Raw genomic sequence first — 26,916 nt, forward strand, 5'->3', positions numbered from 1 at the left:
TGCTCTTGTGTTTGTTTGCAGACCTGCTGTCACACCTGGAACCACTTCCTCCTCATCAGTGGATTGGATAAAAGGTTTCTTTGGTTTATTGTTTTGGCCTCAGAAAGCCTGAAGTTTGTGTTTGTAAAGTCCTGAGCCAGTGGAAAATAAATAATTGAGATATTAAATTTAACTTCTTTTAGTTATCGGCTTTACATTTAATATACAGTTTGTGTTCCACCATGTTCCACCCTGACCTGTCATTAACCTCGGCCTCAACCCGGCTATCAACACAGACGCAACACCTCTCTCCCTGAGTATGGTGACCTTTGACCCAGCTGGGAGATCTGTTTGCATGTGGAGGTTTGGTGCTTCCATGCATATTTTATTCAACATAAATAACATGGAATCATAATTTCAGCAGATTTTCAGTTCTTGGTTTGAGGTTTTTCTCTCACCTGAATCCATCCTTATCAAACTCTGGGTTTCCTGCCGGGTCTCGACTGGGTCACCAACCCAGCAATACTCACCCGTCCATCACCAAACCAGCACCTGGTTCAGCCTGGACTATGCAGAACATCCACTGATTCAGGTATGGATTATGGATTAAACATCTGCACTGAAGTTTCTAAATGAAAGTTTTAGATTTTTGACTTCAGTAATAACTGAAAGAAAATGGTGAAGAAAATGTGTTACTGAATGTAAGAAAAGCAACTTTTGTTCCCAGATGCATCATGAGAACCTCATGAATTCAGAACCAGGTTGTAGAAATCACCTTCTGTCTTCAGCACGTTACTGAATGAGCTCACACACCAGACCACAGAACATAAATAAAACCTTCGGCTGAACGCGGTTGAGAAGGAAAGTGTTGCGTCTCTCTGGGTGGCAGATTGTGTGTTTTACAGCGCTCTCTGCAGAGGAAACGTCTCAGCTGGTAAAGCCTCATTTTCACCTGTTTAAAGCATCCTGGGCTCCCAGCAGGAGACAAGAGGTCATTTTCCCCAGTAAAACCAAACAAAAGCATTTTGTATGAAGAGATCAGCTGTAGAACAAAGACGGCACAGGTTTAGTTTCAAACGCTGCAGAAACACCAAATGTTACTTTAGACCAGTTTCTAGGGTAAATATCTTTTTTTCATGTTTTAAGTGAAATAATCTGTCAGTAGAACGAAACACTTTTTCATCAAGATTGAGGAATTATTGACCTACAAGAAGCTCCTATAGCTTGTTATTTTTGTTTTATTCAAGTATGCAAACATATTTGCACTAAAAATAGACAGAAATATTTGGTAAGATTTTGTGTTTTTGTAGTGAAGATGGTAAAGATTCATAACTTTTGACCTTCTATTTTATCACATTACACTTTAGTTGTTAGCATCTCTTAAGGGATTTTCTGTGACAGATCAACATAAAGTAGAGCGCAGCTGTGAAGTGGAAGAAAAATTCCTCATGTTTTTCAGTTTTCTTCAAATCTGAAAAGTGTGGCATGCCTTTGCCTTCAGCTTTCTTTATGCCGATGTTTTTAAACTTTTCAGCTCTAAATGTGCAAAACTGATATACCTCCAAAAACTTGCAGCATTTAATTCAAAGAAAGGTTGTTTTACCAAAAGAATTACTTCAAAAGTGTAAATACTAATACATTTTTCATAGTTCTTTCTTAAAAAAAAAAAAATGCATCATTTTCCTTCTCATTCATCACTTTGAGTTGGTCCATTTCCAAAAACCTCAAACAGACATTACTGGTCGTCACATGACAAAATAACAAAGACTCTCCATCACTGAGCTGCTCTGGTGCTTCATGTTGTTTAACGTCTGTGATAAATAATCTGAAAACAGCAGAGAGGTTCTTCAGTTTGAAGTGACTTTGAGTCCGAAGTGAAACCTCAGAATAATTTCAGCCTCAGCTGTGACCACTGAGATGCTGTAATTAGAGACAAACAGGCAAAGCTTCACACTGGAAAATGGAGCAAAACTCAGATTTTCACTCAAATCACCTCAACAAGCTGAAACCTCTGGAAAAACTCCGGATGGTTTTATTGATTTTGTGATTATGAAAAATAATTTGAAAAGATGTGTGGCAGTGATTGATTATTCCAGATGAAATGATGCAGCTTTGAGCTGCAGCTGCTGCACTTTGGTTTGGCTGCAGCACAATTGCAATTGTGTGACGCCTGCAGCACCAAGCAGCAGCAGCAGCAGCAGCAGCATCATTATGAAAGAATCTCAGGACAAAGAGTCAGACCACAGCTTCAGGCTCCAGCTTGTTTACAACTAAACTGAACTTTTCAAACCTTCAAGAATCAAACTAAAGACGTTTTCAGGTTAAATGAATTGGATGAATTTGAAGAGAAATTAGTTTTGATTTGTCATTTTTGTTTGTTTGTGGTTAAAACCAGCAGGTTGATCTTTAGTTTCACAGCTGATGAGAAGTGAAGAGTTAAACCTTCCTGTGACTCAGGAGCTGCTGGAGGTGGAGAAGCTCTTCCTCTCTCACTCCTCCCTCCATCAGAGGTTGGAGCAGCTGAGCTCCAAACCTCCTCAGATCAGCAGCTGAGCGGAAAGCAGCGGCTCCTAATTTATTGAACCATGAAGTTGCGCTCTTTTGCACGCGTGGCGCTGTCCTTTGCGCATGTTTGCTTCCTCTGCTGCTTTCTGGAGGCAGTTTGCGCTCAGGAAGCTGCTGAGTCTGATGCGCTCCGGAGGGGGTTGACATGGCAACACAACGGGCAGGTCTTCAGCATCCTGAGCCGCGGGGCCCAGTACAGACCCACCGGGAGGCGGCAGAGCGGCTCCCCGCGCCGCAGCGACCCGGTCCTGGTCCTCAGCAGCGCCAACGACACGGCGGCGGGCGCTGCGCCCCGGGGGGCGCCGCGGGTCCCCGCCGCCAGCAGCTCCGCGCAGCTCCGCGCCATGGCGCGCCGGCAGCCTCAGGCCGCGGGGGAAGGTGGCTCTGCCCCGGCCAACAGGGAGGACGTGATGGTCGGAGATGACCCCTACAACCCCTACAAGCGCCACGGCTACGACCCCTACTACAACTACTTTGACACGTACCGCAGACCCAGACCTGAGGCCCAGGCCCGGCCCGGATACGGAACCCGGTACCACCAGAACGGTCAGAGCAACGCCGAACTTTTCTATCTGAATGCTGCCATTTTGAGTTTGGTTTTGTTTAATTAATTAATAATTTGAGTCATTCATGTTGAATAATAAGTTAAGTTTCTGTCTTCTGGATTTTTATGTCTTTCTCTCATGAAATTCCTGCTTTTATTGACTCGTTACTGCAGCTCAGGCCCCCAATCAGCTCCCAGCTAAAGGAAGACAGATGTTTGACTTCATACTGTAAACCTCACAGCATCTTTACCGAACCTCAACTGGTCCAAACAGAACCGTTACAGCAGCATCAACAATAATAAGAGAGGAGTTCAAAACAGAAAACATTTTAAAAATGAGTAAATATTAGGAATGTGAGGTGTGGCTCATTTTGCAAAAAATAAGTTTCTGATCTGGAATCAGATCTGATGGTGAGAGAAAATCCATCCTGAGATTCACTATAAGAACTCAACAAGTTGACTTTCTATTGTCCAACCAACAAATAATTATTCTGTCTCTGAAAATAATTTTAATAAACATGAAGAGAAAAACTCACCAGAACAACTCAGATATTCAGAATGAGGAGTTCAGGTTCTGTTGGACTCAGGGAGAAAAACAGAGACACCGAGAGACAAACCACAGAAAATAAACACACACACACACACACACGCACACACACACACACACACACACACTCCAGCTCAGACCAGAACCAGGATCGTCTCGTTTCAGTTTATGTAATCAGTATATTCAGTTAAATTACATCTGTTGATAATTCTGCATTGGATGTAAACAAAGATTTAACCTTTTCTTTTAACAAAACAAAAAAACTTGAAATAAAAATGATAAAACAGTTTTTGTTCATCCTAACATGTCTGATGGATTTTCAGCTCCACTGAGGTTCTGGTTCCTCTCAGGACAGATTCTGATTAAACTTCGTTCTCAGTGTCAAACCTTCGGTTCTGGTCTTTTTGCCTCTCAGGTTTAATCAGAATCAGGTGGGAAAGAGAATAAAAAGTTTAAATCTAAGAAGTGAAACGGCTCGTACTTCCTGGTTTCTCTTCGTTTTATTAGACACAAGATGTTCAGTTTTTATTCCAGATCTCAGCCAGCAGCTTAAAATTCTGACTTTTTACAGTTTCCTTCTGATTTTGGTTAATAAATCTCAGAAAAAAATTATTTGCATTCATAATCTATCAAACACGTTAAACATTAAATGTTTCAGTTGTTCCTCTGGTTCTTCTATGACTGCACAAGAAGAGATGCCATTTTCTACATGACGTATTTTAAGTTTGAACTTGTATAATTCATAATGAAATATTGAGCTTTTCTTTGTTTTCATTCAAAAGCGCCCCCTGTTGGTTATAGAGATGTTATTGCAATCTTTCCAACCCAGGCTCTAGAACTACAGAACCAGAACAACAGATGAAAAGGAACCAAAGAAAGAAAGAAACATGGCATGTTGTTCTTTTCAAACCTGTAAGATTCAAATTTGGAGATTGATTTTATTTTTAAAAAGTCAGATTGTAACACTAGAAAGAACTGAGAGGCTGCAGCTTCATCTAAACCAAGTCTGATTTCATTTAAAGCAGAGATCAGTTAATATCATTATATCATTAATATAAACATGTTTCCTGTCATCAGAAGAGGTTTTATAGTTAACTTTCCTTCAGTCGTCTTCTCTTTCTGACTGAAACCGTTTAAAAGTTTCTGTAGATCCATGTTTGGTGTTCAGATATGTTAAAATGATCTTAAAGAAAGTTTTTCCCCCCTGAACTGCTTCCTCCTGGCTGCAGGTCTCCCGGATCTGGTTCCGGATCCGTATTACATCCAGATCGCCTCGTACGTCCAGCGGTCGCCCATGTACAACCTGCGCTGCGCTGCTGAGGAGAACTGCCTCGCCTCGTAAGCTCTCCTCTTCCTCAGTTTTATTGGTGAAGATATCAAAGAAATATTTGAATTTCCCAGCCTGCTTTTTAAATTTGGTTCTTTCTGTTTCCGGAACCGAGTCCAGAATCAGTAGAGATCTGATGAACCGCTTTGGTGTGGAAACAATCACCTCAACTGGAACGTTAACGAAACATTAATGACGATGATGGCCTGGCTCTTTCTATGACTTATTATGTGAACAAAATTATTTAGGTTTGATTTTAAACGTGTTTCTTAATGGAAACACAGCAATCCAAAATTGTGTTTTTTCGACTTTAGCAGAATATTGACAAAGTTTTGCTCACATTTGTAATGAAAACGCAGCTAATGAAGCAGCTAGTGTAGCAGGAAGCCCAGAGCAGAAAGTTCAACTTCAGGAAGCTCAGATCCTTCAAGGTTCGCTGCAAACTGCTGCAGATCTGTAAAATATCAGCTGGTTCATAAATCAGGAACCATTTCCTTAGTTTAGAGAGATCAGAGATCAGCTGATATTCTGCTAACGCCTGAAAATGAGTTTTTTGTTTTGTTGCTCTGCTGTGACAGAGGGATGACTGACACCTCCAGGCCACAGTTAACAATATTCACCCAATGTTAACAACTTCAAGGCTTTTCAGACAAAAAACAAAATCAAACAAACTCAGAATCAGCAGATCAAACTTTTTAAAGATCAGCCAGGAAACTACAATCATATAAATATAAGTCAGTTGAAAGCGACTTTTCTTCTGCCTTCATCTGTTGGGGCAGCAGCTGCTGCTGCTTTAATAAGAGTTACAACAATCTTTAATTTGCTCTGGGATCAATAAAATATTCTGAAAGTTTTCATTCAGACTGGCTGCTGATCCATCTGAGCCACATTTATGTTTCCACCAAAGAAAAGTGAAGACATGATATTCTACATTAAAACTGAAAAGCAGATTATTTTTTTATCCTTTCTGTTTTTAAAGGTTGTGAATTTGTTCTTTCGACATGAATAATCTCTGTTTTCCAGCTCGGCTCGCTACTCTGCTGATTATGACACCAGAGTTTTGCTGAGGTTCACTCAGCGGGTGAAGAATCAGGGGACGGCCGACTTCCTGCCCAGCAGACCCCGATACGCCTGGGAGTGGCACAGCTGTCACAAGTACGCAGATCATTACAGATTTCCACTTTAGGTCTGATTTTATGGAGGATGAAGGTGAAAACAAACCCAACAAACTGCAAACTGAGTTATTGTCCTGAAATTCTTCTATTAATGTGAACATATTGTTATATTCCACCACATAACTGAGGAAAATCTGAGTACATTAATGCAAAAATATAAAAGAAGGATGTTTAGCCTCATTGCTAACATCACCTTCCTTTAAAACTTTGCTTTGATCACCATAAATATTCTGAAATTACTCAGTTTAATCACATTTAGAGCACAACTAAAACCAAGAGCTGAACATATTCCTAAATATTTAAATAAAACAACAAGGAACAGAACATAATCAAATTTGATTAAATTAATTTATTAATCATAAAACTAGAAAGATTTTATCATTGCTAGATGAATTAGAATATGTCTAACATTGAATTAGCTTTTCTTCTATAGCTCAGATTCATGTGAGGGATTTTAAATAATCTGAAATATCAAACATGATCCAAAAAAGGAAAATCTGAACTCTGCCCCCTGAGGAACTCCACAAGTGAATGCAGCAGATAAAAATGATATTAATCTACAGGATCTATTTTACTCACATGTTTGTCGGTAAGGTTTAGCATCTTTCTGGAATATTTTAATGATTTTTAGTTTTTAGATTGACCTCCGTCGTGTTTGTTCAGCCACTTTCACAGCATGGATGAGTTCAGCCTGTACGAGCTGCTGGACGCCCGGAGCCACAGCCACGTCGCCGAGGGCCACAAGGCCAGCTTCTGCTTGGAGGACACGTCCTGCGACCCGGGATACTACCGCCGCTACGCCTGCACCTCACACACCCAGGTACACACACACCTGCTGAACATATTTCATTCTTCATGTTTTTGTTATTTTTTCCCCACTAACATTATTTCAAACAAGAAAATAAAACAGGCAGTAGAGAACAAGGTACAGACATAAATACAATGACAATTACTGAACATGTAAATTATAAACTTATTATAAAATGAAGTTGGTGCTCCGGGGTTTTTGAATTGAAGTTAGCGCTGTAGCATTAGCTTCCACTAAATACTGCGTTGGTGTAGCTAGCTGTTTAGTTCTCAGTACCCAACAGTCTGTAGAGGTGGAGGAATGAAGCATAGTTAAAGCAAGACAGTGTCATCACCAGACAGGTCAAAGTTCATGGATGTGATGGCTGGTGATGCACTGTGGCGCCCTCTATAGGCAGCAAAATGGAAGTAGAAGATTCAGTTTCCTAAAATAAGATTCACCTGCTCCAACTGTAAATAAAGACACAATGTAAAAATAGTTTAAAGTATAAAAATCTAAAGAAGTTGTTTTTGCTGCTGTTGGTGTTCAGGGTTTGAGTCCCGGATGTTACGATACCTACAGCGCCGACATCGACTGCCAGTGGATCGACATCACCGACGTCTCGCCTGGAAAATACATCCTGAAGGTCCGGATGAAAATCCCTCCTCTCTTTATCTCCGTTCAGCTGTTACAGTGGAGATTAATGTCCAGCCTGTGAAATCTCATGTCCAGAAGACAAACCTGTTGGCGTTCCCTGTCCTCCTGCAGGTGACAGTGAATCCCAGGCAGCAGGTTCCAGAGTCCAACTACAACAACAACGTGGCTCGCTGTGACGTTCACTACACTGGCAACGCGGCTCACATCTCCGGATGCAGCCTGACGGGGTAAAACTCTCAGACTGAGGGAAACCTGCAGCTTCAGGGATTATCAAAAATACTGGAACCTCCAGAAACATCTGCTTCACTTCAGCTACATAACAAACATCTATGGAATCCCTCCTTATATAGATTACTAATTAAAATACTTAGTTTGAGGCTAAACATTTGGTCTCGAGGTAGATATTTACATTTATTAATTAATTGTTAGCTTCCTAATTGAATATTTAGTTTGGAGCTAAATATTTACCTTGCTGTTTAAATTTTTAGGTTAAACTGTGAAACTTGTAGATGAAAGATCAACCCGGTAACTTGGTTGTGTTTGTCTTTGTTTGTTTTTGCAGGTATTGAAAAGAATCTTTAAAATGAGCCTGAAGACAAAGTCAAAGGTCGAAGTTCATGAAGTTAAAGTTACACTTTGTTTACATGAGACCCAAAATATTCACTTATAAGCAAACGCCTGAAGCAGAGCGGTGACACGTTTCCACAGCAGAGACCCGGTTCTTACTGGACTCTGTTCTGGTTCCTCGTATGGGTTCTGTATTACCTCACAGCTGGACTTACTGGTTTCCTGCTTCTTCTTCTTCCCTTACAGGTTTTTATATTCATGGCATTTACTGATGGAGGCTGATTATTTAGTTAGACTGTATGGCAGAAATGAAGATTAACGCAAAGCTTAAAAACTATTATTTAATCTAGTTTTATCTGTGTTAGAGTCCCAGGGAAATATGAGCATTTTCTCACAGTTCAGAAATATTTTCTTCAAATCTGTTTATTTCTAGAGCAAAAAAACAAAAAAAAACTTTCCTTTATAACACCAAGACTTTTTTATCTGCATGTTTTCTCTTGCTTTTTATATAAAACATGATATGTGATGTTTAATTTAATCATTTTAAATAATTTCTAGATATTTTTACAGGAAACTGACTCAAACTTTGATATTTCCTTGATGGTGATAAAGAACAGATCTTTGTCTTTTGGTGCTAAAACCAGGTTTTCCCTCTGTGGCTTTTCATTTCTATTAAGTAAAGCTGCAGTCAGATTTCTGTGGATGTGTGTGTGTGTGTGTGTGTGTTTTCTGCTGTGGGGTGAGGAGTGGAGTGTGTGTTTGCCTGTAAACACACGAGCCAGCCGGGCTGTAAACGGATGAGCTCCCAGTGTCGTCTTCCATCGCTGCTTCAATAAATTTGGCTTAAACTTGAACTCCTGTGTTTGGATGTTTTAACACTAGGATGATACAGTTTTCGAGTCCTTCCCATATCGGCTCAACAGGGCCAAAAGGCCGGAGTCCACCCTGACGACTCTGATGGCTCAAATTAGCATCCCTTCTTCAATTGTAAATGTGGTCGTTGACCGTCAGGCCAGAAGGTAGGAATGTGAATAGTCCATGTTGGGGGTGGGTATCTATGATACCAGCAGGAGATCAGGTCTCCTGTAGGTAGTGCTCTTCAGTTTAGTTTTGAAGCATACATGAAGTGTTTTTGGAGAGATGTGACCTTTTGCAGCTGATCCATGATGTTGTGCTGCATTATCCAGGTCATTTTGCCAAATGTACATAGAGTTTGCAAAACATAGAATCTGTTTCAAAAAATATGCAAAGGTTTTTCTAAAAGAAATTAGTAATGTTTCTCTTTGAAATAAAGCTAAGAGGGTATAACATGACAGTTTAGAAATAAACTAACCAAATTAATTGTGTTGATCCACCTCAAAAAAATCATGCAAAAAGGGTAAGCAAAAGAAATCTGGGAGACTTTGCACATGCAAATTTGCATGCAGCCTTTTGTGCTGTGGAGGATAAATAGGTGACTGCTTCACCTATTTAGTTCACAAGAACTAATGGCATTTATTTCAGTCATAATCTTGCGGGGGGTGACCAAGGTTCCATCACTATGTGACAGCTGGTCAGCAAACCTGGCAAACATGATTGACATGGCAGCACTGAATGCACATGTGCTTTATCAGGCATGCATTGGGGTGCAGGAGAGACGGGTGGACTTCCTGGTTGAGCTTGCAAAAGAGTTGGGTAACTCTCATGTGAGTGAGAAGAAGGCACACAAGGAGAAACTGCTTCGGCAACAACCTTCCACACCCAGCTCAGGCAAAAGGGCGAAGTGTCAGGTCAACCATCGATGCAGGATGCGTGTCCTGAGGCCGAAACATCGTCAGTGACCCCTCACACCCCCACCATGGACTGTTCTCCCTGCTGCCCTCTGGAAAGAGGTTCTGCAGCATCCGGTGCAGGCCCACCTGGTTCCGAAACAGCTTTTTCCTACTTGCCATCAGACTGCTGAACTCTTAACTGGACTGCACTCAAAAACTGGTCTCCACTTTATACCTTGCACATGTACAGAGCTAAATAACTTCTATTTTACTGTCAGTCCTGCACTTTATATGTTATATTTAGATTTATATTCATATTTTATACTGTTGAAAATGACAACAAAGTCAGTCGAAGTCGAAGTCTAAGGAACAATTGTGCAACTGTGAGATGCGTTGAGGCCATTACCAGGGTACTGATAAGGTAATGGCCCTATTTACAGAACAAAAGCACCTGCTAGAGAAAATCCTTCAGGCCAGTTGGACTATCGAAGCCGATATAGGTATACGTCAAAGTGGACTAACTCTAGCCATTCTAGTGTACAAAATGATATTTTAAATATGCATCGTCTTCTTGATGCACACACATTTACACACTTTAAACTTTTCACATTCTGTCACTTTAAACCAAGAAACTGCAGTGTTTTGTGTCAGACCAACACAAAGCAGCACAAAGTTAAGTGGAAGGAAAACAACATGTAGGCTTGATTTTTATTAACAAAACGACACTGAAAAACTACGACAGTATTAGGGCCACGCTAAGAACACAAAAATAATTAAATTACAAAAACAAAGTAATAATATTAGGAAGTCATTATATTAGGAAAATACAGTCAAAATAATAAAATATTATTTTTATAGTATTACAAGAATAAGTCGTAATATTACAACTTTACTCTGGTAATTTTATGACTTCATTCTCCTAATTTTTTTTTTTTTTTTCTTAGCATGACTCTAATACTCTGTCTTAGAGAAATGCAGAAAAAAAATGTGTATGTTCATAAAATATTACTTTTCAAAATATAAATGTCACACACCCAGGTTTTTACGAGTGTTTCTTCTTTCTCACCATTAAATATAACAATCAGGGCAACACACAGATGGTAAACAACTACTTAGCTATAAACATCAACCAAGTAAGAACCGTCCAGTGAAACGCGGCAAAGAAGAAGAAAACTCTCAGGTTGGACTGGAAACTCTGGCAGAGAGAGTTTGTCTCCACCTAGCGGCCAGACAGAGGAAGTTCAGCGTCACTCAGCTTTAAAACATCTTTCTAGCTGTTATTTTCTGAGTTTGTCACTGGGTGGCGGTGTTGAGCTGAAGCTGCTGATGCTGGGACTTCAATGTGCTGCAGTTCATCACTTTGTGTCATAAAATATATCAATAAATGTCACAAACTTAACAATATTAGATTTAGTCCTGATTTAGTCCTGCATCTTAAAAGTTGATGCAGATATTTATTAATCTAATAAAACTAGTAAATAAGTAAATTAAAGTAATTAGCTGCTTAATAAAGTCAAAAATTTACAACTGCTATATTTATTCCACTATAAACAAATCAAATGATATTTAAAAAAGATAAACCTATAAAAATATTTAGCGTTAAGGAGGAACGTGTCATGTAGACATTTATTGATTACATATCTGAGCTGATTGAATCAATAAAGTTTATTTAAATAAGAGCAAAATGAAAGTTTTATGAGAATTAAATCTGTTAATTTTCACAGTGTGTTGAGAATAATGATTAAAGCATGGTGTTATAACCGGGTTCTTTTATTCTAGGGATAACGGGTCCAAATAACGGCTCTCCTCCTCCTGTCTGGCTGCCAAAGATCGTCTATTGTAACGATGAGTCACCCAGATCGGAAAGAAAAATAAAGCTCAATTTTTAGCAAGCAGCATCTTCAATTTAATTTAATGTAATTGCAGCAAATTTAAGAAAGCAGCAGGAAAATCTGACAATGCTTGCATTAGAAAAATCTATTTAAAAAAGTTCTTAATTTTAATGTTCTGGTCTGGCAGAAAATCAATAGAACAAACAAAAGCAAATATTAACTATTTTCTCACACTGTGCACAAAACGGATGTGTGCCCCCTCATGCCGCCCTGGTTGGTGAGCCATGTTAACCATATCAAAAAAATAATTTAAAAAAATAAAACCACCACTGACTGTGATAACAAAATATGTGTTTTAGTTTACATCATGTTATAATAATACAGAAAGATCCAGATTTCGTTCTGGAGTACAGTAGTGTTTAATTATGAGCAAAAAAAATTAAAATAACTGAAAACTGATTAAATGAATCCCTGTTTTTCACTCACTAAATGATGTCACAATTTACGTTTATCCACAACTTTAAAAAATATTGTTTGTTTTGTTTTATTTTACAGAAATTTGATTTTCTTTTTTAAAAATGTATGACAAACATTATTATTTCAAATATAAAACAGCTGCTGTTATGAATGATTTCCTTAATTTTCAATTATGATGCATTATTCATTAAAAAAATATTTAAAAAAATATTTGTTCTCATGTAATTTATTTTATTAATCTTGATTTCTAAACCTTAATGTATTTGTTTTCTTGCTGTTTTGCCCCTTTACATTCTTCATAATGCCATATTTTAACGGAGCAGCTTCGGCATCCCAAACAGCAGTAACTCTCCGTGTTCGTGAAAACGTGTCGGAGTGAGCCCTCCTGTCCTGCGCTCCTCTCTGATTGGCCCATATGTCAAAGTCTTTGTGCTCCTGAAGACGTCGAGGCGACAGCAGGGAAAAAACAGCTGGATCAGCTAGCGGCTCCGCTGGCTCCTCCAGCCCCTCCACCGGCTCAGTCCTCCGGGTTCCCACCCTGACTTCGATACGGTACAGTCTTCCACGGCTTTCCATGACTCCCTGAGCGGGCAGCTCCAGGTTTCCCAGCCGAGCCGCCGGTTCGACCCAGTTTTCCAGCAGCTTTCCCCGTTAGCCAGTTAGCTGATTAGCCTGTTAGCTTAGCTGCTGATCCTGCTGGAGGATGAGCGGATTAAACCAGCTGGCAGCAACAGTCAGGACAGTTCAGATCAGTCTGGCTCTCATCCCGGCCTGAAAACATTCAGCTCGTTTTTAAACTGGAGGAAAATTTACCTGGAATCACTAAATGTTGCGTTCAGGTGTCTTTAAGTTTTTAATTAAATGGGCAGAAGTTTATCTGTAAACTTTCCAGAAAATATTTTTTTTTCTTTAAAAGGTAGTTGCTAAAGGACAGAAATTTAAATGACTGAAATTATGTTTACTACTAGTTATCAGTTATCATTTTATTCTTTAGGGAAAAACGCATAAATGTTTTATTCTATTGGATGCAAGTTTACAGAAAATACATGCTTAGATTTTATTGTCTGTCAGGATCAGTTTTCTTTAAATTTAGCTGCTGAATGAAACCGGATCTGACTGAGTTTGTTTTTGCTGCAGTTAGAAGGAAACTCGTCATTTCCAGGTTCAAACTCCAGGAAAACCACGAATCAGAACCTGCCCGTCCGGTTTGGGTCAGGTTCTGGTTCTACGCTGCATGGCTGGGTTTTTACAGGGATTTAAAACTTAAATAATTTAAAGCCTTAAACAGTGTTGAGTGATGTGACATTATAATAACTTTAACCTGAAGAAGCTGTTGACTGAATTGTTCAGATTCGTGGTTCTGAACTATTTTTATATTATTATGATTCATCTGCAGACAGAAAATAATGAAGTTAAAATTAAAAGATTTAATGCAGTAAAAGTGAAAAAAGGAAATTGAATTTTTGCTACACTTTTATAAGATATTCCATTTTAGGTCGTTTTTTTCTTTTAACTCATTTTTTCAAAAATAATAATGCATAAAAATCCATGTTATGAATTTTTGACCTAGTCAAGAATTTGACACCCACATAAAAAATTTATCTTTTCTCTTTATTTTTGTAAAATATTGTTTTGTGTTTTTCTTTAGATAAATCAGATTTTAAATCTCTGGATCGCTCAGAACCGCTCGTCGGATCTCGTCGGTTTGCTCTGATTCGTCCTCTCGTGTGTTTTTTTTTTTAGCTGTTCTTACTGGTGGAAACATTTCCACTGACAGAACCAGACCCAGTTGGTTCTAGTTCTGGTTCTCTCTCAGTTAACCAGCCTGTTGTTCCCTTCGGTCTGCTGCGTTCAGTCGGGTCGGTTACAGGTTCTGGTTCTGGTTCTAGCAGAACCTCTGATGCTTTTCTAGTAATGTTCGGGTGGATCTTCCAGAACCGGTCCGGAGCCGCCGACCCGCTGGGCTTATTTTAGCTGCTGGCAGCCGGGTGGATCATCAGCTGTTCACATAAACACGGCGGCCAGATGTTTGTTCCCATTTTCTCTTCGCTCTTATTTTCAGCTTCCCGACCCAAACGGTTGTTATCCGGGCCGGCCCGGTTCTGTAAGCTGCATTTAGGGGTTTCAGCTCGGCGGTTCCTCCCACACAGAAAGCAGCTCCACGGCTTTCTGAGCGTCCTGCGGCCTCAATGGAAGCTGGACCAGAACCAGAACTTTTTATTATTCTGTGGACTTCCTACTCCTGCAGGTTCTAACCCGGTCGGGTTTTCTGGACGGTTCTGCCATCCTGTGAGCAGAGGTCTGATGCTGAGGTTCTGGTGGGTCTGTGAGCCCGGACAGAACCAGCGGATGAGTCCAGAAGGACCCAGATGTTCTGCTGGGACCAGCAGAAAACGATCCTGGAACATCTGGATGTGATTCCAGGTCGTTCTGTTGTTGTTTTACAGTTGGGTTCTGTGGAGTAGGGATAGGTAGTCAGTAGCTGTCCTGCTGTAACAATCAATCCATCAAGTTTATTTATGTTGCACATTTCAGTAATAAGGTAGTTCAAAGTGTTCACATGATAAAAACAAATAAAATCATAAAAACTTGGTTCCGGTCGCAGTAGGAAGAGGAATTGTTTGGTTTCAGAACTTCAGATTTTCTTACACCCATTCGAGCTACTACAGAAAAATCCACCAATCCTGAACTGCTTGGTTCTGGTTCAGGATTTCTGGATTTTTTTCTGAATCAAAGCTTCAAATTATCTGCAGAAAATTCACCTATTTGTGGATTTTCCCATAAAGCATGTCTAAATAACAGAAATTGCAGCTTAGAATCTGAAATACTTTTTTTCAATGCTGCTTGTCTCACTGTTGACTGATGTTTACAAACCAGCCAATCCAGGATCTTCTTTTATTTTCCTTGGTTCTGATTGGCTGAACCCTAATGAGTGGCAATAAGACTGAAGATGTTAGCTTCTGATGTTAGCTTCTGATGTTAGCGCTGAGGCGGGTCCACTGTGAATTAATACATTTTAAAGTATTATGTAAAAGTTACGTTTTAAGTATTACATCATATTAAATCAGATTCATGATTTAAAATTAATTATGTGAAAAATTTCTGCCACAAAGCAAATTTGTTAGGATGTTCGTAAACAAACATCAGCAATATCAATAGTATAACTGATATCGATTATGCTATTGATATTGCCTCGTTCGTTACCGGATACTTAAGTTAGTAAAAATATATAGAGAGAGAAAATGTTGGTAAAAAAAAAAAATTATTTTCTCTTTTTTTGGCTAGAAAACATTTTATAGCTTAAAATATGAAATGATTCAAATATCACTTTTAATCTCAAGTTTGAAGTATGTACTGTATGTATATAAATTTATATTTTAGGTAATAAATAATTATTTACTTGTATCTCTAAAATGTATTTAGATATTTATCTAAATAAATATTTAGTTTGATATTTATCAATTATTAAAGATGGTATTAATGTAGATATTTATGTTTGTATTATATCTAAATAAATATTTATATATATCTAATTAAATGTAAATATTTAGCTGTATATAAATATATCTAAATAAATATTTATATCTACATATCTAAATATTTAGGTATATTTGGATATTTATATCTGACATAATCTTAATCTGCATCACCAGAAGTATCAGTATTAAAGTTTCTCCTGGAGCCTTTCTGCTTTTTGACCTCTTGACCCTCTTTGGGCCGGTTCTGGATTCCAGCTGGACCTCTGTGGTGTCGGTTCGACCCGGTTCTGGTCGTCTGAGGTCGGCTCCTCAATAATCCAGATTATCCTGCTGTTTGTTGGTTTCAGCTCTGAGCTTCAGTCCGTTTACTGCTGAGGGGAAAGTTCTGCTGAGATTGGACCCGACTTCCAGAACTTCCTCTGTATTGTGTGTAAATCTGGGCCCAGTCGGGTCAGAAACCCAGTTTTTACCAGGGCTGGCCGGGTTTCCTGCAGCCGCTTCCTGTTTGATTCCTGCTGATTGTGCCGCGGCAGCAGAGCAGAATGTTCTGGTCCGGCCCGGTTTGTGACTCAGTTTCTGTCTGCAGCTGGTTCTGATTCTGATGATGAGGTGGAAACATGGAGGCTCCTGAATACCTGGATCTGGATGAGATCGACTTCTCCGATGACTCAGTGGTCCGTATGGAAACCCAAAACCACGCTCGGTTCTGTACCGACCCGTTTATGATTCACAACATCAGAACCTATCATTTGTTTTCCAGTATTCTGTGACATCACTGAAGAACATCCCAGAACTGTCCAGAAGGAGCGATGGCCCGGCAGAGGAGAGACCAGGTGAGCAACTGGACCGGACCGGTCCTGATCGAACCGGACCGGACCGGACTGTTGGGTCATGGAAACTGGTTCAGATCAATGTTTCTGCAGCTTTCTGAGGAGCTTTGTAATGAACTCTCTGAAACTATTCTTGGAGGAATTGTTTTGTTTTGTTTGTTGATTTGCTGACCTTTGACCTGTGAATCATTCTGGAAACGAATAAGAAGGAAAAATCAAAATATTTAAATAAACAAAGAAGAAAAAGCAAAGAAGAAATGTTAAATAAGAAAATAAGTCAATGTATGATTATGAATTTGTAAATACAAGAGTTACTAATAAATACAAAATGTTTAGAAATTGTAAAAAAATATAAGTGATGTAAACAAAATCCATTTGAAGTTCAACATATGGAAAAAAGTGAGAGTAGATAAAAAAGTAAAGTATAGAAAGAAGTAAAAGTTACGATAAATTAAAACAAAATAAATGCAGAATATGAAAAAAAATTAGCAAACAAAATAGTGACAATTAAAAATCATGAAAAAAAGGGAAATATTGAGATATAAAAGAAAACTAATAAAACAATATGCTTTAACATGAAATGGTAAATTACATAATAGTAATAATGTTACTAAAGTTTTTCACATCAGGAAACTTCAGAGACGTTTTCATCAGAGTGGCAGATTTTTTAACCCTCTGATTTCTGGATTCAGGGATCATAGAACCAGAAAAGGATTTTAAAATGAATAAAAAACATCCAGTCTGCTTTTTAAGGATTGTTTCAGTCGGAATATTTTCTTCTTCTGCAGCTCCGGCCATCAACTGGAGCCGCGGCGTTCCCTCCCACAGCGGGGCGGGGATCAAACCCACGGGCCTGGCCGAGGTCCACAGCAAGTTCCGTCCGGTGAAGCGGGTCTCCCCCCTGAAGCACCAGCCCGAAACCACAGAGTCGGACTCGGACGGGAAGAACCAGAACCAGGGTCCGGTTCTGGAGCAGAGCGAGGTGGGTAAGGACGAGTCCGGCTCCGAGAAGCAGGCCGGCGCCTCCACGCCGTGCGACGGCTCCGGGGGCAAGGCGAAGGTCGGCGGGGTCGGCGGCAACGCTCAGGCTCTGTTCGGGGAGCTGGAGCACTACGACCTGGACATGGACGAGATTCTGGACGTACCGTACATCAAGTCCAGCCAGCAGATGTCCACCCTGCCGCGTGGCAGGCGGTCTGCGGCGGGGGGCGGCGCCGGGGGAGGAACCCTGGAGAGGAACCGAGGAGGAGGAGGAGGGATGAAGAGCTCCACTCTGACCTACAACGAGCCTGTGAGCCTGGGCAGCAGCAGCAGCCAGACCCCGGTGAGTCCAAACGCCTGGTTCTGATCCTGCCTGGTTCTGACGTCTCACGATCCAGTTTCTAGTGTTTTTTCTAGAAAAGAAAAACAGTTTTTTATTTTTAATAAACGAGCCTCTGTGACCCTGAAGCTCCGTCTGGGTTCTGCTCTCCTGCAGTTCTGCGTTCTGTCTCCGGTGAAGTGGTCGGACCTCAGGAAGTCCAAGTCCATGGACCCGGACCTCCATCACCTGCACCGCTCCCCAGGAGGAGCCGGCGGCGGCGGCTACCAGGCGGAGCCGCCGCCGCCCGGCCTCCTCAGCTCCTCCTCTCTCTCCTCCTTCTCTGACGCAGGTGGGCTGTGAAAAGTTTCCCTCTGACATCAGGAAACGCTCTGACCCGATCGGTTCTGCTTCCAGACAAGCTGCTGTCAGCGCGCGTCTTCCCGGACCCCCAGAGCCAGCGGTCGGGGGCGGAGCCTCCAGGGGGGCTGGCGTTCCCCCTGGCAGGGTGCATTGTGGGTAAACCGGACGCCTCCAAACCCTGGACTCCTGGAGGAGGAGGAGCGAGGGGAGAGCTGGACGAGGAGACGAAGAAGAACCAGAACATCATCAACATCGTCAGGGAGGGGCAGATCTCCCTGCTGGTGGGTGGAGGCATTACAGCGACCTCAACGATTTCTACACACATTTCATAAAAACTTTAATTTATCTGCAGGAAACGGAACCGCTGCAAACGGTAGGACTGAAGCAGGGCTGGACAATAAATCAATAATCACAATATCACAATGGACACATGATCAATATCGATAGATGATATGTCTGATAGAATGGAAGATCATTTCACTGAGCTCCGATCCAGAACCGCACAGCATTCTGGGAGATGTAGGCGGAGGAAAGGTTGGGTGGCATCAACTAACTCACTCACTCAGGCTGGTTGCTTAGCAACAACCTGTTGTGTTACCCAGTTCAGGTTTTTTCCTCTGCGCCTCCTAACAGCTGAAAAATAAAAACCATGGAGTGAAAACTGTAGATAAAACAGGAAATGTCAAAATGTCACGTCAGCAGTTTGGCAGAATTTCAGACATTTAAAACGAAAACTGAATCGATAATTATTGGTATCGACTGATATGAAAGCTGACATCGTGTTGTTTTTTTGTTCCAGCCCTGTGACTGAGTGATTGATTGAATATTTTGAATTAATGAAATAAAAGATTCTTCCATCCTGCAGCAGCAACTTAAGCTAGTTAAAGAAAATGCTGATCAATGTTTTTACTCTTCTTGATAAACAAGTGAGAGATTGGAGAGCAGTTTTATCGTTTCCATTTAGTTTAAAGTGATCTCACATTTTAATATGATAAAAAGGTCTCTTCCTCCTCCTCTTCCTCCTGCAGCCTCACCTGGCGGCCGACAACCTGGAGCTGATCCGAGACGAGGACGGGAACAACCTGCTGCACGCCGCCGCCTCTCAGGGCCACGCCGACTGCCTGCAGCACCTCACCTCCCTGATGGGCGAGGACGGCCTCAACGAGCGCAACAGCCAGCAGCTCACCCCCGCCGGCCTGGGGGTAAAGGTCAGGCATACGCTTCCCGAATGTCCCACTATAGCATTGCGGTCAGGGCTGGACTTGGACTAGGCCATTGCCATATTTTATTTCATTAGCTGTTAAATGTTCTCTCAGCTGAATCCTTTAGGATTTTCCTGCTTTTTCACTCATGTTTTCTTTTTCTGCAGCATCAAATCTGAATGAGCTCATTTAAAGTTTCAGACTGTTGTTCTGTCTGGTTCGGTTGTGAATAAAGTACCGGATCAGCGTCCCGACGGTTCTGGTTGTTTTTGTTTCTGCTGTCCAGTTAAGCTTTGGTTTAACTTCCTCTGCAGACAGGAAGTCGGCTGTAAAAACTCTGATAGGCAGGAAGATCAGGTCTGAGATAAAACGCTGTGAACGCTAACAGCAGCTGGTCTGTCCAATCAGACAGAGGGAGGAGAGTTCAGCCCAGCTGCTCTGATTGGCTGCCAGACAGGAAGCTGAGTGGGTGCTCTCTGCTCTGATTGGCTCATCTAGTTGAAGGAAGACAGATTTCCTACCAGCTGATTTTTAATAAAATATGTCAGACAGTCAAAGTTTGTTGATGTTGGGATCAAATTGTTTAGAGCTCCGGGTTCAGGAGCCGGTGTCGCTCTGCAGAACTCGGATCTGGGTAATGAGAGTGTGTGTGGGTGTGTGTGTGTGTGTGTGTGTGTGTGTGTGTGTGTTTCAGAACGGCCATCTGGAGTGTGTGAGGTGGATGGTGAGTGAGACGGAGGCCATCGCCGAGCTGAGCTGCACCAGAGAGCATCCCAGTTTGATCCACTATGCTGCTCGATACGGACAGGTAACCACGGCAACACCTGCAGCCGAGTTAGCGTTACCTACACTCACTGCTTCAAGTAATCAACTAATTCACTAATCGATTAATAGTCAACTGATGTATATGAACCCAAAAACATGCAATCTGCTAAAATAAAACATTCAGAGCATTAATGAAGCCAAACTGTAAAAAATAAACATTTTGCACTGAAGATGAAAGAAATGTTTTCAGAACTGAAGTAGCAGTTTTAGCATCACCTGGTTCAAATTCTGTAAAAAAAAATTAAAATCTCATATTCAACATCTCTTGCTATTAATAAGTTCATCCATCAATAATCACCAGATCAGTTCAACACTGTATTAAATAGAAAGTTTATTGATCCCTTTAGGATTTTCCCTCAAGGAAATTGTAATTTCTGTCTTCCACACAGGACTCTTAGGTATACAGCTTATCTAAAAAAGGAACTAAACTATTTGTATTTTTATGTATTTCAAATATTGTGTAAAATAAGATAAAGTGGTTCAATGGAAAAATCTGCAGTTATTTTTCCCAATTCATTGACTGAATAAACGATTAGTAAAATAATTTAGTTGCGGCTGAATACACGATGAAGCTGCTCTCATGTTCATATTTCCCCAGTTTTTATTGTCAGAAAGTGAAATAAATGGCATTTTGATTGAAATCTTAAATCACCTGAAGCCGTTTTCCTCACTAATAAACTCCTGGTGCAGTTTAAACTCAGGTTCAGCCGTTTCAGCAACGCTGTGCTCAGTTCAAGGTCATCACGTAAAAAACAGCATCATTCAGAAAAATCATTCAGAAAAATCCAAAAGTATCACTTTGTTCTCCAGAACCAGGTTCTGTCCAGTTAGAGCTAAATAAACGCTAAAGAACTCCAGAACCATTTTCTTCATGGCTGTTATGAAGCTGCCTGACGCGCTGCTGCCCCCTGTGGTGTTATGAGGTAATGCTCCACCTCCAGGAAGAAACCGGTTTGGTTCTGTGCAGGAGAAGGTTCTGCTGTGGCTGCTGCAGTTCATGCAGGAACAGGCCATCTCCCTGGACGAAGTGGACCAGAACGGAAACACGGCCGTCCACGTGGCGGCGCAGTACGGACACCTCACCTGTATCCAGGTAACCTGGCGCTGGGCGGCCGGTTGAATGAATGTGTGTCCTGATGTGTGGAAGCTGAGCTCCTGCCTCTGTGAGTCCAGACTCTGGTGGAGTACGGATCCAACGTGACGATCCAGAACCAGCAGGGGGAGCGGCCGTCGCAGAGCGCCGAGCGGCAGGGCCACACCACCTGCGCCCGCTACCTGGTGGTGGTGGAGACCTGCATGTCTCTGGCCTCGCAGGTCGTCAAGCTCACCAAGCAGCTCAATGAGTGAGTGGGCCCAGATCCAACCTGACCGCTGGACCAGAACCAAACCTTCAGCTGTCTGAGAACAAACTGAGTTTCTTTCATCTGATGTCATTTAGACAAACAGCAGAGAGAATCAACCTGCAGAAACACCTGCAGAGGCTGATGGACCCCAGCAAGGCTGAGGGGACGCCGTCCAGGTCACCTAGGTAACGCACACACACACACACACTTGCTGCACACACACTCACACACACTGCACACACACACTCACTGCACACACACACACACTCACTGCGCACGCACTGGACACACACACACTCACGCACACTGCACACACACACACATGCACTGCACACACACTCACTGCGCACACTGCACACACACACACATGCACTGCACACACACACACATGCACTGCACACACACACACTCACTGCACACTCCTCTACACTTACAGTGAACAGTGTATCTGCGCCTCCTCAGAAAGCCTTAAATTCATTTAAAATAATAAACTGGTCTTTATGTTAATCCTGGGTTTTTAATTTTGTCCTGACAGAAATATTGAATCTGTTTGTTTTCTTTAACATCAGGTAAAAAGTTGAAGGTTTTAGTTTAAAGTTGTAAAGACTAAACTCAACCAGGTTTCAGCAGCTTTTGGTTCTTCATCTTTCAGATGTTTGTTTTTCTCTATATATCTGCTGCTGTTCATTTCAGAAATACATTTTCTTAATGGAATCATGGCAATTTTAAGAAAACTTGTTTTTCTTTTATTAAAACTTTTGGCACCAGGATGAGGTGAGTTTTTTTTTTATCGTATTGAAATTGGCTTATTTAAAAAACTGAGTTGGAAACGATTTGATCAGCAACCAGATGTTGCTACCAGATGTTAAACCATGAAGAAGACGGCAGGAAGTGGTTGGAGGATGATGATGGTGTGGCAGTTTTAAATGCCTTAAACTGACTCGTGTGATTTTAATTATTTCTTATTTAATAGAAAAACCACAAATGTAAAATTGTGTTTTTAACATTAATGGAAACTTGACAAAGTTTTGAACAGTTATAATGTGAAGAGTTCAGGACGTTCAGCCGTCAGGGAGCTGATTGGTCCCTGGTGATGATGTGATGTGTGTCCCTCCCTGGCCTCCAGTTCCCATCAGCCCCTGGTGGAGGCGTGTCCAGAGCTGCTGCTGACGGCCGAGGCGGCGCCTGGCGACGGACACTGGTTGGTCCGGCAGGGGGGCGTGGCTCCGGACTCGGTGCTGCGGCAGCTTCTGGGGAAAGATGGCGATGGCGTCAGAGAGAGGCTGCAGCCGGGGGCCGGCCCGGGCAGAGACGGCCCCGGCGCCGCGGGGGCCCCCGGGGGCCACAGGACCGGCCTGCTGGAGAGGAGGGAGCTCAAACTGGCCAGACTCAAACAGATCATGCAGCGCTCTCTGAGCGAGTCCGACTCCGAGGGCTACCCGCCGGAGGAGGGGCGGAACCAGGCCGCGCTGCGACCCGATAGGCCGACCCACCTGCCGATCGCAGAGGAGGAGCCGGCGACCAACCACCTCCATCAGGTGATGAGGAAGCACCTCCCCTCCTCATCCTCGGCTGAGAGGAAGCTGGCCTTTTCTCTCAGCGGGTCAAAGTCTGTGGACAGCATCGGCTACACACCGTCGCCCACATCCAGCGACCCGGACGCCACGGAAACCAGAACCCCGGAAACCCCCGCCGCCGACGGCCAGAAGGTCGCCACCAGCCCCAAGAGCGCCCTGAAGTCGCCGTCGTCCCGCAGGAAGACCTCCCAGAACCTGAAGCTCCGGGTCACCTTCGACGAGCAGGTCCACAAGAGCTCGACCAATCAGGAGCCAGAACCCAGCCGGGCGCCGCCGAGCAAGGACAGGACTGCGGCCGCCAGCTCAGAGGGCAAGAGGTCGTTCGGGACGTTCCGCTCCATCATGGAGACGCTGAGCGGGAACTCCAACCACAGCAACAACAACAGCGGCGGCGGCGGCGGTCCGGTTAAACCGTCAGCCTATCAGAACTCACCTGGCAGGAAGTCCGTTGGGGGCGGAGCCAAGGGCAAGAGCCGAGTCAGCAACGTCTGACCAGCCGAAAACGGACGAGGCACAGAACATGAGAACCAATCAGATCGTAAATATTTAGTGTTTCATGAAAACTGATCAACTTCATTTCAACACATGAAAATTAAAGTTAATTAATTAAAACATTTTGTAGCTAAAAATAAACGGATCATTTTCCTGTTAACTCGTCCGACTTTAAAGGAATCTATGGCTAGCCTTTAGTTAGATCTAACCACGTTAGCTAGCACCGTTAGCTAAATCTAACCACGTTAGCTAGCACCGTTAGCTAAATCTGACCACGTTAGCTAGCACCGTTAGCTAAATCTGACCACGTTAGCTAGCACTGTTAGCTAAATCTGACCACGTTAGCTAACACCGTTAGCTAAATCTGACCACGTTAGCTAGCACCGTTAGCTAAATCTGACCACGTTAGCTAGCACCGTTAGCTAAATCTGACCACGTTAGCTAGCACCGTTAGCTAAATCTGACCACGTTAGCTAGCACCGTTAGCTAAATCTGACCACGTTAGCTAACACCCTTAGCTAAATCTGACCACGTTAGCCAGCACCGTTAGCTAAATCTGACCACGTTAGCCAACACCCTTAGCTAAATCTGACCACGTTAGCTAACACCGTTAGCTAAATCTGACCACGTTAGCTAACACCCTTAGCTAAATCTGACCACGTTAGCTAGCACCGTTAGCTAAATCTGACCACGTTAGCTAGCACCGTTAGCTAAATCTGACCACGTTAGCTAGCACCGTTAGCTAAATCTGACCACATTAGCTAGCACCCTTAGCTAAATCTGACCACGTTAGCTAACATCGTTAGCTAAATCTGACCACGTTAGCTAACATCGTTAGCTAAATCTGACCACGTTAGCTAGCACCCTTAGCTAAATCTGACCACGTCAGCTAGCACCCTTAGCTAAATCTGACCACGGTAGCTAACATCGTTAGCTAAATCTGACCACGTTAGCTAGCACCCTTAGCTAAATCTGACCACGTTAGCTAACACCCGTAGCTAAATCTGACCACGGTAGCTAACATCGTTAGCTAAATCTGACCACGTTAGCTAGCACCCTTAGCTAAATCTGACCACGTTAGCTAACATCGTTAGCTAAATCTGACCACGTTAGCTAGCACCCTTAGCTAAATCTGACCACGTTAGCTAACATCGTTAGCTAAATCTGACCACGTTAGCTAGCACCGTTAGCTGGAGCCAACGTGAAACTGGAACAAATTGTAAGTTAATGAAATGATGTTTAAATGAAAATCATCTTCATGAGAACAAAATGTTTCGTTAACTGAAACAGCCTGAGTTAGAAACGCTGCTCTCTTTCTGATTAGCTTTTCCATCACAAGCTGCAGCTTTTTGTTGACATTTTCTTGAGTTTTTCACAATAAGCTCTAAATTTATGAAGCCGTTGATCCTGACAGGTCCGGTTCCCGACCCGGTCCTCCAGAAACAGTTCTAGGTTTCTCCAAAGAATTTCTTTTCTGACCCGTCTGTCCAGATCGAACCGCCACATTTCATTTTTGTTTGTTTTCAGCTCTGACTGAAAGAACCCAGTCGGTTCTGAACCGGTTCTGAACATCTCAGGTTGTCAGAAGTCCAAATTCAGAGCTGATGATGAAACTTCTGGTTCTGGATGACCAGAGGAGACTTTTAGTCTGGATTTGGACCCCAAACCTTTCAGTGCCTTTTAAACCAACAGGACCCCTAAAACTAGGCGACTGCAGCTGATCCGGTTTCCTGGTGCTGGTCGGGATTCTGGATGAGTTGCTGCTCTCTGCTTTACTTCTCTTTTCTATAGTTGTTTTATTGTAAGCTTAAATCGGGTTCTTCATGAACCAAATCATTTTTTAGATCTTTAATGAAATGATTTAGTTTCTGGTTGTTAAATTTCACATCCCTGGTTCTGAGACTTTCTCCGGGTTTTGGTCTCATCCGGTCCTCTGGTTTCCTTTTGCCTTTAAAAGTCAGAAAAACTGGTAACTTTTTAATAATCTCCATTTAGGGATTTTCAGTTTAAATGTGTTTGGATTTTCCAGTAATTTCCAATTATTTAATGATATAATTGAATAGTAAATTCTGTTTCCTTTTTTATAAGCTTGATTTAAAACACCGTCTCAAAACTACACGACCCACAATGCATCACAGCAATCTGACACAAGTTGTTCATTTTGAACAGTTTTGTTTTAAAGGTTCTCATGTTCTTTGCCTCAAATCTTCAACCTTTTTAAAGTTTTCATAGACGGACAGTTTTTGTGAGGTGAGTCTGAATTCTTCAGGTTTCGCTTGTTCCTTCATTTTTATCTGATTTTCAGTGGGAAACGTTGGAACTGATTCATGTTTGTTTCCTGAACTCCACTACAGACGAAGTATTTATGTTTCTGCGCACAGTGTTACAGTTTAAACTGAAATGTTTTAATCATGCACCAGCACAACAAATACTTTAAAAAACCCACTGTACATATTTTATTAGTATTTAAATTGTTTACGTTATATTCCACGTTTTATTTCTTCATTATCTATGCAGTATTTTTGGCATGAGGTAGACGTTAGATGACGGGGAGGTTTGAAGAAGCACCTTCTACATTTTATCTGCATGAAGTTTGAAGTGAGAGGAGAAAGTTTTCTGCAGCTTGTTTTGATGAAGCTGGAATCTGATGCTCCGTTTATGAAAACCTCCAGGAGTCTGATTTTTGTTTTTTGGTCGATTTTTAAAGTTTCTGTTTGGCACCAAAGTTCTTGAACAATCTCCTTCAGTGAGTCCAGTTGGTTTACATTCAAAATGATAAAATGTTCAGCCGTTAAATTCTCTCTTATTGGGAGCTTTGCCTGGATTTTCAGGTTATTTTTACAGATCTAGCGCCCCCTGGTGAGAACTAGGGGATGTGCAGCAGAGTTCAGCCTCTGTCTCTGTTTTCCATTTTGTCAAATTCACTTCCTGGGTTAAAGGTCGTCGCTGTGAGCTTCTGCTGTGCAGTTTGCTCCTTCATGACCTCAGCACCATTTTTAGAGGACAGTCTGTCTGTTTCCAGAAATTTCTTCTGATTCTGGTTGTTTTTTGTAAGTTAAAGTTTATTTTGGGATCAAGTTCAGACAAAAACATTCTGATGATCGAAAAACTCCAAACAAAAGAAAAACCCAGAACCTTGTTGAATGAAGGCGTCTGATCTGAGTTCACAGTGTGGAGGGCTTCAGACAAACTGAAATAAACTTTTATTTCTGGACTTTCATTTGGAGTCACGTTGATTTTCTCAGTTTTATTTTCACTCTGACTGTAAAATATGAATCTTTTTTTGTTTTGTTTTTT

The 26,916-nt window shown here is 41.9% G+C and overlaps 2 protein-coding genes across 2 annotated transcripts; both read left to right on the forward strand.

Moving 5' to 3' along the window:
* The first annotated feature begins 2,245 nt into the window (after positions 1-2,245).
* LOC102219592 (protein-lysine 6-oxidase) lies at positions 2,246-9,002 on the forward strand. The gene is made up of 7 exons (XM_023343201.1): positions 2,246-3,090; positions 4,865-4,973; positions 5,986-6,117; positions 6,801-6,957; positions 7,475-7,570; positions 7,693-7,808; positions 8,144-9,002. Exons 1-7 carry the CDS (start codon positions 2,565-2,567, stop codon positions 8,148-8,150), a joined length of 1,143 nt encoding a protein of 380 aa, XP_023198969.1. The 5' UTR covers positions 2,246-2,564; the 3' UTR covers positions 8,151-9,002.
* Positions 9,003-12,631: 3,629 nt separating this feature from the next.
* sncaip (synuclein alpha interacting protein) lies at positions 12,632-26,839 on the forward strand. The gene is made up of 12 exons (XM_023343739.1): positions 12,632-12,760; positions 16,274-16,361; positions 16,448-16,520; positions 17,306-17,841; positions 17,995-18,169; positions 18,235-18,461; positions 19,209-19,388; positions 20,077-20,190; positions 21,175-21,300; positions 21,381-21,550; positions 21,646-21,735; positions 22,677-26,839. The coding sequence occupies exons 2-12, from the start codon at positions 16,305-16,307 to the stop codon at positions 23,617-23,619; spliced, it is 2,691 nt and encodes an 896-aa protein (XP_023199507.1). The 5' UTR covers positions 12,632-12,760; positions 16,274-16,304; the 3' UTR covers positions 23,620-26,839.
* The last annotated feature ends 77 nt before the right edge of the window (positions 26,840-26,916 follow it).

This window comes from Xiphophorus maculatus, chromosome 12 (assembly GCF_002775205.1).
Source record: "Xiphophorus maculatus strain JP 163 A chromosome 12, X_maculatus-5.0-male, whole genome shotgun sequence".
NCBI lineage: Eukaryota > Metazoa > Chordata > Actinopteri > Cyprinodontiformes > Poeciliidae > Xiphophorus > Xiphophorus maculatus.